This window comes from Plectropomus leopardus, chromosome 17 (assembly GCF_008729295.1).
Source record: "Plectropomus leopardus isolate mb chromosome 17, YSFRI_Pleo_2.0, whole genome shotgun sequence".
Classification (NCBI taxonomy): domain Eukaryota; kingdom Metazoa; phylum Chordata; class Actinopteri; order Perciformes; family Serranidae; genus Plectropomus; species Plectropomus leopardus.
In genome coordinates, this window is record NC_056479.1 from 17,091,949 (window position 1) to 17,105,274 (window position 13,326).

General features: G+C 38.1%; 1 protein-coding gene across 1 annotated transcript; it reads right to left on the bottom strand.

Moving 5' to 3' along the window:
* Nucleotides 1–361: 361 nt before the first annotated feature.
* On the bottom strand, nt 362–10,466 carry timp2b (TIMP metallopeptidase inhibitor 2b). The gene is made up of 5 exons (XM_042504730.1): nt 10,119–10,466; nt 3,381–3,481; nt 3,184–3,289; nt 2,945–3,069; nt 362–1,789 (listed from the first exon to the last, which is right to left on the bottom strand). The coding sequence occupies exons 1-5, from the start codon at nt 10,246–10,248 to the stop codon at nt 1,592–1,594; spliced, it is 660 nt and encodes a 219-aa protein (XP_042360664.1). The 5' UTR covers nt 10,249–10,466; the 3' UTR covers nt 362–1,591.
* Nucleotides 10,467–13,326: the final 2,860 nt, after the last annotated feature.

Consider the following 13,326-nt stretch of genomic DNA (forward strand, 5'->3'; position numbering starts at 1 on the left):
TATAAATACCCATATTTCACCATTTCTGCCTAATATGTGTAATTTTTAGATTTTTTTTTTTTTTTTTTTTAAAGAAAATGCCTTTAAAACTCACTTGCAGGTTTGGGGGTTCTGAGGGTATTTTGTAATAATACAAAATACAACCATTTAATGAAAAGTCCCTAAACAAAAAATTAGACAAGATAGGAAAGTTCATTATGTTGTTTTTTCTTTTGTCTGTTATGACCTATACCTCCCTTGATTAGTAGTGTATCTGTATATTTTATGTGCATAACTTGAACAGATTCTTGAGTACTGAATGCTGGAGTCTTGTTAATCTGCACACAGTGATTGCTGATGTGAAAATAACCAGTGCAGAGGATCAAAACAGGATTTGGCATTTAATATAATAGTCAAAATGTACAGTATTACTTCAGCCGGACATGCATGCAAAAATCATCTCAAACATCTCATGTGAAACCAGCACAAGACATCATACAGTTTCAAATGAAGAATCTTTTACACTCTTATATTAATTATTAAAGTCACATGACATTTGCACACTTTTATGGTCTAGGCTCTGCAATAAATGGTTGATTGGTTATGTTCTTTGACCCACTCTCCTAAAGGCAGAGCCAGTCAGACAGCTAACATTTAGGCCCACAATTTGACCTTCAATGCACATCAAATGTGTGTTTTGGTAATACTGTTAAAATTTTTGGTCTTCTTATTACACAATACCCGTCGCTTGTCACAAAAAGTATCAAAACGTGGGCTTTTTTTGCCAATGGAATATGATGAAACACATAATTTCCTTAAATAAAATATGCTCTAACACTAAAGCATTGCAAAGAGCTGTAATATAAAAAAAAAAAACATACAAAATGGAGGATTCAATCCTCTTTTTTCAGACATTTTTCATTTAGGACAATATGACTGTTGTGTTCAAAGTGCATTCTTATCTATTCAGGATTATTTAAAGAAAACATTTAGCAAAAGGACGGATTGTGCTTATTCGAAACATGTTTGCCACACCTTTAAAAAAAAGCAGATGGGGAAAGATTTGCATACTCAGCACAACAATCTGAAGCAGGACAGGTAGGAGGTGGCACTCATTCCTTGTGATAGCTCTGCTGTCACAAATCATGGTACCAGTTGCGGGTAAATGTTATTTATGAACACTCAGTTCACAGAATTGTTGCAATTTGAGTTATAGTAATGTACGTTTTGCACATTAGAATTATAGTTCACTTAAAATAACACTTTTGGTTAAAAATGGAAATTATAGCTCAAGAACAAAAAATGCAATGAACAGTAATACTGAATTGTGATGATTATCCCTTTATTTGAGCGGAGGGAGAAGTGGTTTATGAGGAAGTGCTTTGGAATTAGGGGTAGAAGTATCTGAAAGTGCTGAATTCACAAGACTGTTGATTAAAAACATAATGAGTCCTGCAAATAAAAAAACAACCTCACCACAGAGCACACACCATATGGCTTTCTCAACAAGAAAAACAAAATAAGAATTGTACTTTTGTATTCATTTGTGTTTTTGGTATCTGTGTATCTTAGTGTATCTTAGACATCCTCAGACTATTGGACAGTGGTGGAGTTAAGGGTCTTCAATGTCCAGGAAATCCTTTTTGGGCAGTTCTGCTCCTCTGTACCAGGCACAAGAGTTGTCACTCCTCTTGATACAAGCAAAGTTTCTGGCATGCGCGCCGTTGACTGTCCTCTCAAGCACCCAGTCCGTCCACAGGCACTCCTGCGGGCCGCGGATCGTGCAGGGGATGGAGGTGCAGCGGATGATCTGAGGGTTGGAAAAGAGACCAAGATTGGGAATTTAATTGACAACAAACACTGCATCTTTCAAGATTATTTAAGATTGTAGTAATTTCCCCTCTAAACAAAAATGGTGCTAAACACCCAAAAGCAGCTCTTTGACTTGTAATCCTTGGGGAACTTATTCTAGTGCTATTTGGCACCCATGTTTTAAAAGTGCTGTACAGAACCACCACAGGTGCCACATAGCACTACGTTGTCTTTACATTTTTGAGCCTTGGGGCCTTTGAATGATGCCACAGATAAGCCAATATATTTCTAAATGACACTTTTACTCAAAGTATGAATCATTATTGAGCATGTATTATAAAATTTTGGATTAAAAGATTCAGAATCCTGCACATAAGGCTTACGGAGAAACAGAATGTTACCTTTTCAAACAGAATATTTATCTTTTTGCACATGGGGTAAAAGTTTGAGAGCCACTAATTAAATGTGTTGTCCTCTGGAAATACACCATTTGTTGGCTATTTTTATGTAGTGTTTGCATTCTTCCCAAAGTACACGAAACAAAACAAAATGAAACTAAAATGACTAAAATGACGAACGAGTAGTGAACTTTTAAAGCCCCTGAAATATTCTGTAGAGATTCTCTGCTGGTTCGTTCCTTACTAAACTAAACTAAATTAACCTGAAGAAGTAGTAAAGAACCTCTAAATAACAGTGACTGGGCTTTAAATGTTCTCTACTGGTTCTTCAGTTAGTTTATTTAACTTCTTATTTACCTGCCACTATTTATGTCACATTATCTCACCAACAAAAAAATCTTACCATTAAAAAAAGTATAGTTGAGTTGAGTTAAGTTGAGCTGAGCTGAGGTTAGTTCACTGGGAGAGATCCAGTAGAGAAACTCTTACAAACAATACAGGGGCTTAAAATGTTCTCTACTGGTTCGCCATTTTAGTCCAGTCTTGTCTAGTTACGTGGGAACCAGTAGAGAACCTCTGGTACTACTGGCTCTTCAACTTAGTTTATTTGACTTTACTTTAGTGAGGAAATAACCAGTAGAGAACCTCTAAAAAAAGAATACAGGGGCGTAAAAGTTCTTTGTGTGGCAGTGGTGCTGTATAGCATCTCAACCCACACCAAAGAACCGCTGAGGAACCAACATTTCTGTGCGTACCTTGCAATCACAGCCCATTTCATAGCGCTGAGTCAGGCTGTTCTTCTGGGTGGTGCTCAAGGCGTCCCAGGGCTGAATGAGGTGACACAGTGTGATATGCACCTTCCCGTCAGTCTTCAGTTTGCCTTCAGTGAAAGAAAAGTAAATTAGATGACATGAAAACTTATAGGAAGACTTATCAGGAACAATATTCGTTATATTTTTTTAACGTGTGATTTGTAATGTGGTAAAAGTTGTACCTGTGATGAGATACTCTGTGCTGTTAGTCTCCAGGGTCACTCCACACACTGAAGGGGATGGAGCAGTGTAGATGGCGTCAATATCCTGGGTGGAACCTTTGAACATCTGACAATTCAAACAAAGAAAAGTACATTTAGATTCATGTTGGAATTAAGATTATACCCCAACATGAAAACAATAGCTTCAACCTACATACCTTGATTTGTTCGATGTCATACTTGATCTGTTTGATGCTGTTTCCATAGATGTCATTGCCGACGTCATCCTCCTGCTTTCCAGTCACCTTTGCCCTGATAACTGCAAAGACACAAGAACAACCCGCATTTACATGCATCCCATTTGAAGATAAAGTTTCAAACACCATTGTCATGTTAAAACCAAACAGGATCTGTCTGTATCTGATCGAAGCCCTGCCCAGGTTTGGCATGCTGGAGTCGGCCACAACACATTGCTGTGGCTTGGATCTGAGGAGTTTGCGTGTGCCAGGTGCTGGGAAGACAGAGGCAACATGAGTGTTTCATCAGCTGCAATCAGAGGGAGGAATGTGTGCTGCCTGCTCCCAGGCTCCTGGGCCGACGCGGGAGGAAGCCAGTCAGCAATCTTTGAAAAAGCTGAACTAGAACGCTCCCCTTCGCCCCGCAGGCCTCTCTGCCGGCCTGCCTCTCTGTCTGGATAGAGGTGCTGACATGCAAATCAACCTCTCCCCCTTTTGTGTGCAGCCTTTCCCCTTCTCCCTCTCTTTCTCTCCTGCACTCTGAAGTTCCCGAGGTTTGGACGGAGAAAAAATATAACTGTTCAAGTGGAAAAATATCATCAGAGCCATATGGATGAGCCTTTGAGCTCAAATACTGAGTATTCAACAAAAAAATTGCCTCTTCTGTCATGTGAATCCAACTGTTGAAGCACAGCATTGATCATGAGCCAGTAATAGCTAAATACCTTCGGATTACTGGTATTGTTTCATTCACACGACAAAATTATATTCAAAATCAAGATTTTTTAAAGTGGAGGAGACTTGCGACAGAGTTAATGTCAACCAGATGTTCTCCCTGAAGTCCTACTTTGCTTTCTCAAGGTGGCAGCTACTGACTGCCTCAGACCATCACCAACCCGCTTCCTTAACAAATAAGATCAAGCTTTTTCATTTGCTTTTAATATGACGAAAGTATGAAGCTGCGGACCATATGTGCCCCAATTCAATGACAAAAGAGCCTTAGAGAACATCTCCTTTTAGGGGTCTAAAGAGTCAACCCTTAGAAAAAAGAAAAAAAAACAGGGGGAAAAGGAGAGTGTAAGCACAGATGAAGAGAGTGATGGAGTGATGAGGATGGCTGCATTCTCCAAGCAGAGGAGGAGAGAATGGACAGGAATAGCAGTCACATTGCAGAGGTAGCCGAACAGTGTATACAGGGAGAGGGCAGCTGCTTAAAGCAAGACACTCACACAGGGAGAAAATGAGGTAGAGAGCACAACAGAGAGGGGGAGGACTTAACTCGTAGCCAGGAAAATGTGCAAAATACTGACTCGTGCAAGCTTTTCTGCAGAGCTGCTGTGAGGTAGCAGATGTACTGACAAACAAACTGCACATAACAGGCACGCTTTAGGAAGACCAACTGCACAGACTGATAATCTACAACCAGTGAAGATAGTTTTGGTTTACAAATCACCAAACTCTGTCAAACTCTCTGAGTGAGGAGTGCTGAGAAACTCTCCAACTTCTCTGGCTACAAAGTGGATTAGTGGTAATCTCCTTTGCCTGAGTGTGCAGAATCACACACAGATCACTTCTCCTCCAACCAGTGTAAAGTAGGGCAGGTGAAAATAAGCACAGTTTGTTAAAAAAACACTCTGAATTACAAGGATTATGTGAATGATATATGTAATCTGAGCACCAGGGCTTTCAAAAAAACATTGTGAGGGTCTCTATTAACTCTTTAAATTGCATTCAATGTGCCAAAATTAGGAAAATTATAATGATTTTCTTCCTTTATTTTTTATGTTTAACATCCACATTCCAGCTTTTAAAGTAATAAACAATAAATAAAATCCCAAACAAGCTCTGACACCCTTTCCACAAAAGCACAAAAGCACTTTACACTAGTCCTCTAGTTAAAGTCATTTAGACCCTATTTTCCGTACTGATTAACAGTGTATACCGAAATCTCAAAGGACTTGATGATTTCTTGAACAGGCTGACCAAGCCCTACAAAAATCATATGTTTCAGAAAAACCGGGACCTAAGGAAACCATCTAATTTTCTAGTTACTCAAACAATAAACACAATATTTTGTATGTAGTATTGTGGTCGAGGGAGAGCTTTAGAAAACAAAGACAGAAAGAGAAGAAAGCAGAAGCATGTCATGTAATTGCAGGGACTGTACATCCATTTTCCTCTCCAAGAAGCCACAAAGTGGTTAGACTGAAAGAGAAAAGCTAAGCTACAAATTTAAACTGACTCCTCAGCTGAGCCACCCCAAAGAAACATGGGTTTAATCCACCATTATCATTTGTTTTCTTAAAAAATGACAATTTTTAAAGCCTCCGCCATTGTTACCAGTGCCAAAATTAGCAGAAGAGTTTGTTTTTCTGGTACCATTTTAGTGTTTACTTGATGTTTTTTTTGCTGCACATGATATTGCTGATGTATAAATGTTTACATGCAGTATTCTAAAAGGTGAGTTGCTCTTCATGAATTTATCTGACAAAAGTCTACTTTTCAGGGAGCACATTAAATGATCTTGCTGGACAGGCTGATGCAATGCATTATGACTGGAGATGCTGGAGTTAAAAACAGCTGAGTGTGCACAAATTCAATCTGGTTTTAATGGTAGCTCTGTTTTCACAGCTTGCAGAGGGAAGCTGTTTATACCGGAAGTCACGTTAGAAGGTTGGCTGTCTCTCAAGCTCTCATGTGATTCACTTTTCTTGTTCACAAAAGGGGCACAGGTACGCTCTAAAAACACAGAGGATTGTGAAATAAACTGCAAAATACATAATGAGGGAAGCATATGACCGCGCAGCATTCCTCTCTCTGCCTCAGCCACAGACCCGAGGGATCGATTTCAATTTATGAGGAAAGATTTTTTGTGCCTGCTCTGTCTGTTTTGACAAGACAAATGGAACTACATTTTTATAACTGACCTGGTATTTTGTTTTAGTTTACCCAGTATATGGAGAGAAAAATGAGCCAGGTTCTCATAAAATACGGCAACAGAGTTGAGGTCAACTAGGGGCAGAGGTAGAAACTAAAACTGCAGTTTGCTTTGATCAGAATGGTTTAACTCTTTTCTTCACTGTATTTTGACTTTGCTACCAAAAACAAGAATGCTACAAGAAGTACAAGAGATCATCTTCAAAACTGATGTTGCAAAGGACGCAATGATGCAACGATCTCACACAAATGTGTAAATTCTGCAAACTTTGACTGATCTTCCTGATTTTTAGGTTTCTATTGGAACATTTCAACTAAGTTTGCAAGCTAATCATGTTCTCCAGTAATTTTCCGTAGACTTCCAGACACTCTGACTGTTCGTCTGTGCAACTTGAGTAATACTTTCACTTCTGTAAACACTCTGACAGTAAGCAGGAGTTCTTCAATGCAATGTCTTACTGTGCAATACCAAAATAGAAATGACATACTAATTATTTTCATCCTACTGAAAACTTTGATTTAGTATTTAAAAAAATGCCTATCACCTACAGTTCAGAGGATAATAGACCAGTAACTTGATTTTGAAAGTGTCAGTTCACATTATTTTACAATATCAAGCCATCCATTCATTTTCAATTTTAGCAGCCTGGCCAGAAAGGCCAAAAGGCCAAATTTCTTCACAAAATGGTGGATTATGTTAAGTAGGAGGGTCTTTCCATCGTGCTGAAGCACAAGCAAGGAAGTTAAGGTCACCTTAGGACCCAACCTCATGGTGACATGAATCTGTGTGGCTCAGTCGTTCAAAAATGTTATCTGGATCAAAACGATACAGATTTGGAAATCCCATGTTTTGCTGTTCAGGATCAGATAATCAATTCTGCGATGTTTTTTCATTGCAACATTGGATCGAATCAACATGACTCAGATACAAACATTTCAAGACTGCTTAATCTTGATAACCAGGGCTCAAAATGAGACTACACATCATAATGTGTGCTACCAGCTAAAAACCAACAGGTAGAGAAGGCTTTGTAGGGGCACCTTAAATGTTTAATTTGAAGAGACAGAAAACAGCATTGGATGTCATAATTAGAAATTACTTCTTTCAAAAGTTTAAACAGTTTTTGTTTGATATTGATGGCTATTTGGTGGCTATTTTATGCAGGCGAAATCTTTTATTTATTTTATTTTTTTACTCTTCTGTACTAAAGGGCTAATAGGTAGCCCAATGTCCACTTTATCTGTTAAACAAATTAAGTGCAACTATAAATAAATGTGGGCCTGTGTATAAATAATATTTGACCAATTCAAAAGTTTTATTGCATGTTTTTCCTGAAATTTCCCCAGGATCTAACCTTCTGCTGAGCTCAGGATAATTCTGATGTTTGTTTTTTAATCAAAGGTAACCCAATTCCATTAAAATAGTTTGAACAACACATCATGAAGGTTTGATCCAGACCAAAACAAAGATTGGACTGTGATATGAACCAATTACTGGATCCTTTTTTTCTTTTGAGCAGTCTATTTTCAAGATTTTATCCAAGATGAAATCCAACCAGATTATTACTAAGGCCTTCATCTGGAATGATTTAATTTTCAAGGCTCATCTTTATACTGTGGAGCAAGGAAAGTGCACAAAATTACACTAAAAATGCCAAGTATAATGACAAAAGAAATACAGTCTTCATGCCAAAGGTTAGAATTTGTTCCATTAAGTCAAACAAAGAGATGTCATGAAATTGCTGTTTGCTATTCAAGAAATTGGCTCTTTGGCCTACTATAACCTTTGATACTGGAATATTTTTTAATAAGAAATGGTTAAATATCATCTTAGCCAACCTCCCTCTCTCCATGTGTCTTAAATTAGCCAACTGGCTGCATTTTCTCAATGGCAACCTTTAAATGATCTCAATTAAAAAGGTAAAAGGGACTGCTAGGAACTGCTGACTTTCCTTTACAGTAAACCCTCTCCAGCAGGATAATGTGGTTTCTTCACCCTCCAGCGCCGTGGAATTCAATGGTAAAGAGAAACCTTTGAATAAGTCAGCTTCTGTATACATACCACATACTCAGCCAGCTCACAACCGAGAAAAAAGACCCTCAGCAAACCACCAATTTAAATAGCTACACAGGCTGGTCACTGTTGAGACTCCCGCTAGCTTAAGGCCAGTGTTGGAGGCAGCAACAAGTAGTTTTTTGTAATAGGTAAAAAAATAAATAATGACCTTTGAGAGAGAGTAAATCAAACTGCTATTTAGTAGTCATTAAAGAAGTGCACCTTAAAGGGGAACGCCATCTAAATTAAGAATTACAATATGTTATTTTCATATCCTTGAAGAGTTCAATTGATATTTGTGAACATGAGCCACTCTCTCTCAAAGCCAGAAACCAGAGAAGTCAGTTTTAAACTTGTAATGTAGGTTGCAGGTCTGGAGCTGCTCCATAAGACAGCGAATTGGGGCCTGATTTTGTGGACTCACAGAATGTTTGTTTTCTGTTTTTTTATATATATATATATAAATGTATAAAAAATAAGCTTTATTTTGTTGTAGTGAAACAGAAAATGCACCATATACTCAGAACATTTACCCTGCGCTCTCAGTGTCATCTTGAACATGTTTACTGGTTCAATAGTCTGTGGTGCAGTTCCAGACTATGTACGTGATGACATCACAAATTCAAGTTTTAGCAGTCTGGTTCTTCGATTTGGGATAAAGTTGTTTATGTTCACTAGGATTTTTGTATTGTCTTAGAGCATGAAGTAACACGAATGAATTTTGAAAATGGGCGTGGTTCCCCTTTAAAACGCTCAACAACTGAGATGAGGATAGTAGGAATAGAAGGAATTGTTTACTGGCATGATCCTTGGCATTACTTGATCCAAAGTTTACTCGCCAGAATAAAATACTTAAAATTGTGTCTGTGCTGATTCGTAGTGAAACATTGACTCTTCAAATGATAGTTAGAGACAAGGCAGTAATTATAATATATATATCAGGTGGGACACAACTCTACCAATATTTAAATATGATCAAAATGTCCCCCCCAAAATACTGATAAAAAACAGAAATAGAAAAAAATCTATGCTACAACAGGCAACTGAAATAACTATTGGCACAGGTCATCATAATCAGAAATAAACTTCACATATTGACATTATTATTATGTGATATGTGTGAGTGAATTTGAGTGTTGAGGTTTTAAACATTTAAATGGTGCTGCATTTGTAATCTAAGTATTTATTTAAGTAATGGTAGCTTGCATTTATTGCATATTAGGAACTGTATAGTTGTACCTGTTTATGATAATATATATATATATATATATATATACCATAAAAGAAATCCATGGCTACAGCCCTGGTTAAATTGGCATAAATAACAGTGTGAATTTGCCTCAAAAATGATGTGGCAGAAATGCTTTAGAAAGCAAACATGTTCAAATATTTCACATTTTATGCTGCAGATCAATAAATAGGCTAAACAAAAGTTAGCAAATGACATAAAGCTCATTTCTGTCACTGCCAAGACTCTACAAAATCAACAGATGATTAGAGACAGAGAGGAAAAAGAGAGGAGGGCAGTGGAAAGAAAGATTTGAGAGACAGAAAATTCCATCCTCCTCCCCCTGTAATTGTAAACACAAGACCAGGAGAAGTTTCCCTCTCAGCATTTACAGTTTCGTTGCCAGAAATAAATGAAATGATCCTCACACACTCAAACAAATAGCGAGAAAATGCTAATTGATATTAATTCACTGCACTCTGTGAATCAGTGAACTTACCGACATCTGCGTTACAAACTGCCTGCTGAGGATGCGATGGGGAGCAGCTGCAGGCTTCTGCTACTTCTTCCACTCGCCACAGAAACAGGATGGCCAGAGTGACAAAACAACTGTTCACCGTCCAGGACATCTTAAAAAATATAATTTAAATAGATGGAGGGAGTAAAAAATATTAAAGGTGCAGTTGTCTAAAGGAGATCGAGCAAAAATGTCCCCAAGCCTCAAGTGCCAAGCAGACGGTCCACTTGTCAGAGTGAGAGACGCACAGGTCTTGAGTAGGAGTTCACTCCTGTTGCAGACAAAGATGCAGAGGCTCTTCCTCTAAGTCTGTTTTCCACTATCAGGAGCAGCCGCGTTTTATTGCAGCGGGCTGGCAGCAGACTCCTCCCCGCTGGAGGCTCAGCCAGTGAGCTGCAGGACTTCTGTGGAAGTCAGGGGGCTCCCGGTACTTTCTGTCACAACTGTCGCACCAGGAGGTGCGTGATCGTGCGCGATCGTGTTTGATACATACATCTGTTGACACACCCTCAGTCACACGCACACGTGCATTTTTCCACTTCTCTATTTGTGTCACCCATTTCCCCAAATCATCGCCACAACTTTTACATTAAGTGCAACCATGAACTTTTCCCGCATCTTAACCTCGAATCACCTTAAAACAAGATTTACCGAAATTAGTTTAGTAATAAAGGGGGAACATTTTGCAATTATGTCTGAGGTTTTTCCTTATCTGACCATCTTTGTGTGTTTATTTAGAAACAATACAGCAGACAACTCTTTTGTGGTTTTACCAGTCCAACATGAACAAGGAAAATGACCTTATTATTCATGTAATGGATCCTTTAGGGAACATGAGTGAGCTTGGCTTGAATTCATAGCAAAATGGTCATAGATGCAGGTGTGTGTGTGTGTGTGTCTGTGTGTGTGTGTGTGTGTGTATGTGTATGTGTGTGTGTGTGTGTGTGTGTGTGTGTGTGTGTGTGTGTGTGTGTTAAAATGGGGAAATTTTGGCCCTGATGATGACGGAGCTAAAAGAGAGGTCAGAGGGTCACCAGGATTTCGAAGCCATGACCTTCAACAGTAGATCTGAAGAAATATTTCTTTAATAATAATTTATATTTACCTTATGAAATGTTGTTTACTGTATCTTGTTTATTATATCTTTATATTTTTATCCTATAAAATATTTATTGACATTGAAATTAACTCCACATACTAACCGTGATCTAATGAAGCAGCTTTTGGTGATTAAACAAAATGCTAAATGTTTAGCTCGCTATGTCTTTTGTTTTTAATGTGAAATGGTAATAAATAAATGTTAGCCTGAGCAACCTGTTGTGCACTGGAACTTTAATTTCTTTGATTCATTTTTACCCTGCACCAACTGGCACCCAGGGGAGAGGCACAGCTGTGCACAGGGTTTCTTTGTTTCTTTTGCGAAATTGTGAAGGTTCGGTGTAGTACAAGTATATTGTTAGAAATGTAATGTAATAAAATAAGTATGTTTGCTTTAGTGAATAATCACCTAAAAAAAAACTGTCATTTTTTCGTTAACCTGGAATGAACTGTTTATAAAGGAAGTGGCCCAGAATGGAGAAACCAAACACTGGCTCAAGATAGGGCCATTCGCATATTTACGTTTTTGCATCAGCGACTGTAATTAGCAGCCCCTATACAGCAGTCAGTGTAGGAAAACACTGATTTTATTCATATGAAACTGCTTTATTCAGTGTTTTTACCAGTTTTAGTTACCAGGTCCTTTTGTTTTGGAGTGGAGAGAAATTTATACAGATCCAGCTCTTGGTAAAAACCTTTTGAACAAATTTTTCAAATTTTTGCAATCTGCAGTCCTTATTTCTTGTTGCCACTAAATCCGCCAATGTTTTACACACTGTTCCTTTAAAGAGTAATTCTACATATTAGGAAGGACTCCTAATTGTATTCATGCCAAGAGTTAGATGAGAAGATCAAAACTTTGTATGTAGACTTTGTTAAACATAAAGCCACAGCAGCCAGTTAGTCTAACAGCTGAAAACAGAGGAAATCAGGCCTTGCTCCATCCACAAGTAACATAATCTGCCTATCAGCACTGTTAAAGCTCATCAATTAACACATTGCACGTTGGTAGTTTCATCTGTACAATAACCAAAGTGTACATAAAAAATGCCATTTTTCAGGTCATGTGTCAGACTGTTTCTTGGCTGGGACCAATAACTTCCTAGAGGCTCCGCAGGCAACCATTTAGAGGTGAGAAATAGTCTACCACCCCAATCTTAAGGTAACTATCTGCTCATGGTAGTATGTATATATATATATATATATATATATATATACAGACATTAGCATGGTATCAGCCTTGTTATTTCATAAATTTTCCTTTAATGGAAGTTTGACTGGTAGCTGTGAGGACGTGCTGCTCTGGACTGACCTCCAACTGATCTCTGACCTTAGGCTACAATGTTTGTGCAGTAATCTTACAATATTTACAGTTTCTTAGTTACAACATATGTGGTAACACACGGTGTTGCTGTGATTTGTGTTCTTTCCCCCTTTTTGTATTTCTCAATTGTGTTGCAACGTAACACGTAACTTAAACCTGCAATGACTGATTTTAGAGCCTTTAGTGACACAAAAACAAGCTGTAAACACAACACCGACATATCCTCACCTTATGGTGAACTTGTTAGCACACTGTTATTTAATCACACATCCAGCAGTTACAGAGCAACATTATCATTCAATTGCACTCATGTTTCTGGCTACTTTGGAAATGCAAGTCCAATATCATTGCTCTTTTAGCTCAGTTTTTGGTCTTTAGCCGCTATATTTTCACTTTATGTTCCCGAGCTGTGTCTTTCTGCTATTTGGTGCTGAGCAGAGTGTACTGTTGGCTTTTAAAAGCTTATTCCTTAAAAAGAGCAGCATACTGTGGTTGAAAATGCCACCATGAGAGCTTGAATAGTATGGTTTTAGTGGAAATGCTGTCGTCTCCAGAAACTGATACAAACGTTCACAGGAACGTTTATTTCTCCATAATGGACCTTTACTGGTAAAATACCATAAGTTATTGTACAGTCATTTCCTCTAAATACCATCAGTCTATGACTACAAAATGCAGGGCAGCAATTTGACTGATGAACAATTGAAACGGCTCCTTGGTGTTGTGCAAGTTGTTAACCTCTTCAGGCCTCTTCAGGGCATTTACTTT

Excerpts from the sequence above, each read along its gene's own strand:
- timp2b (XM_042504730.1), bottom strand. The coding sequence starts at position 10,248 with ATGTCCTGGACGGTGAACAGTTGTTTTGTCACTCTGGCCATCCTGTTT. Across the intron at positions 3,290-3,380 it reads ATGACATCGAACAAATCAAG|ATGTTCAAAGGTTCCACCCA; the intron begins GTATGTAGGTTG and ends TTGAATTGTCAG. Across the intron at positions 3,070-3,183 it reads CACAGAGTATCTCATCACAG|GCAAACTGAAGACTGACGGG; the intron begins GTACAACTTTTA and ends CTTTCACTGAAG.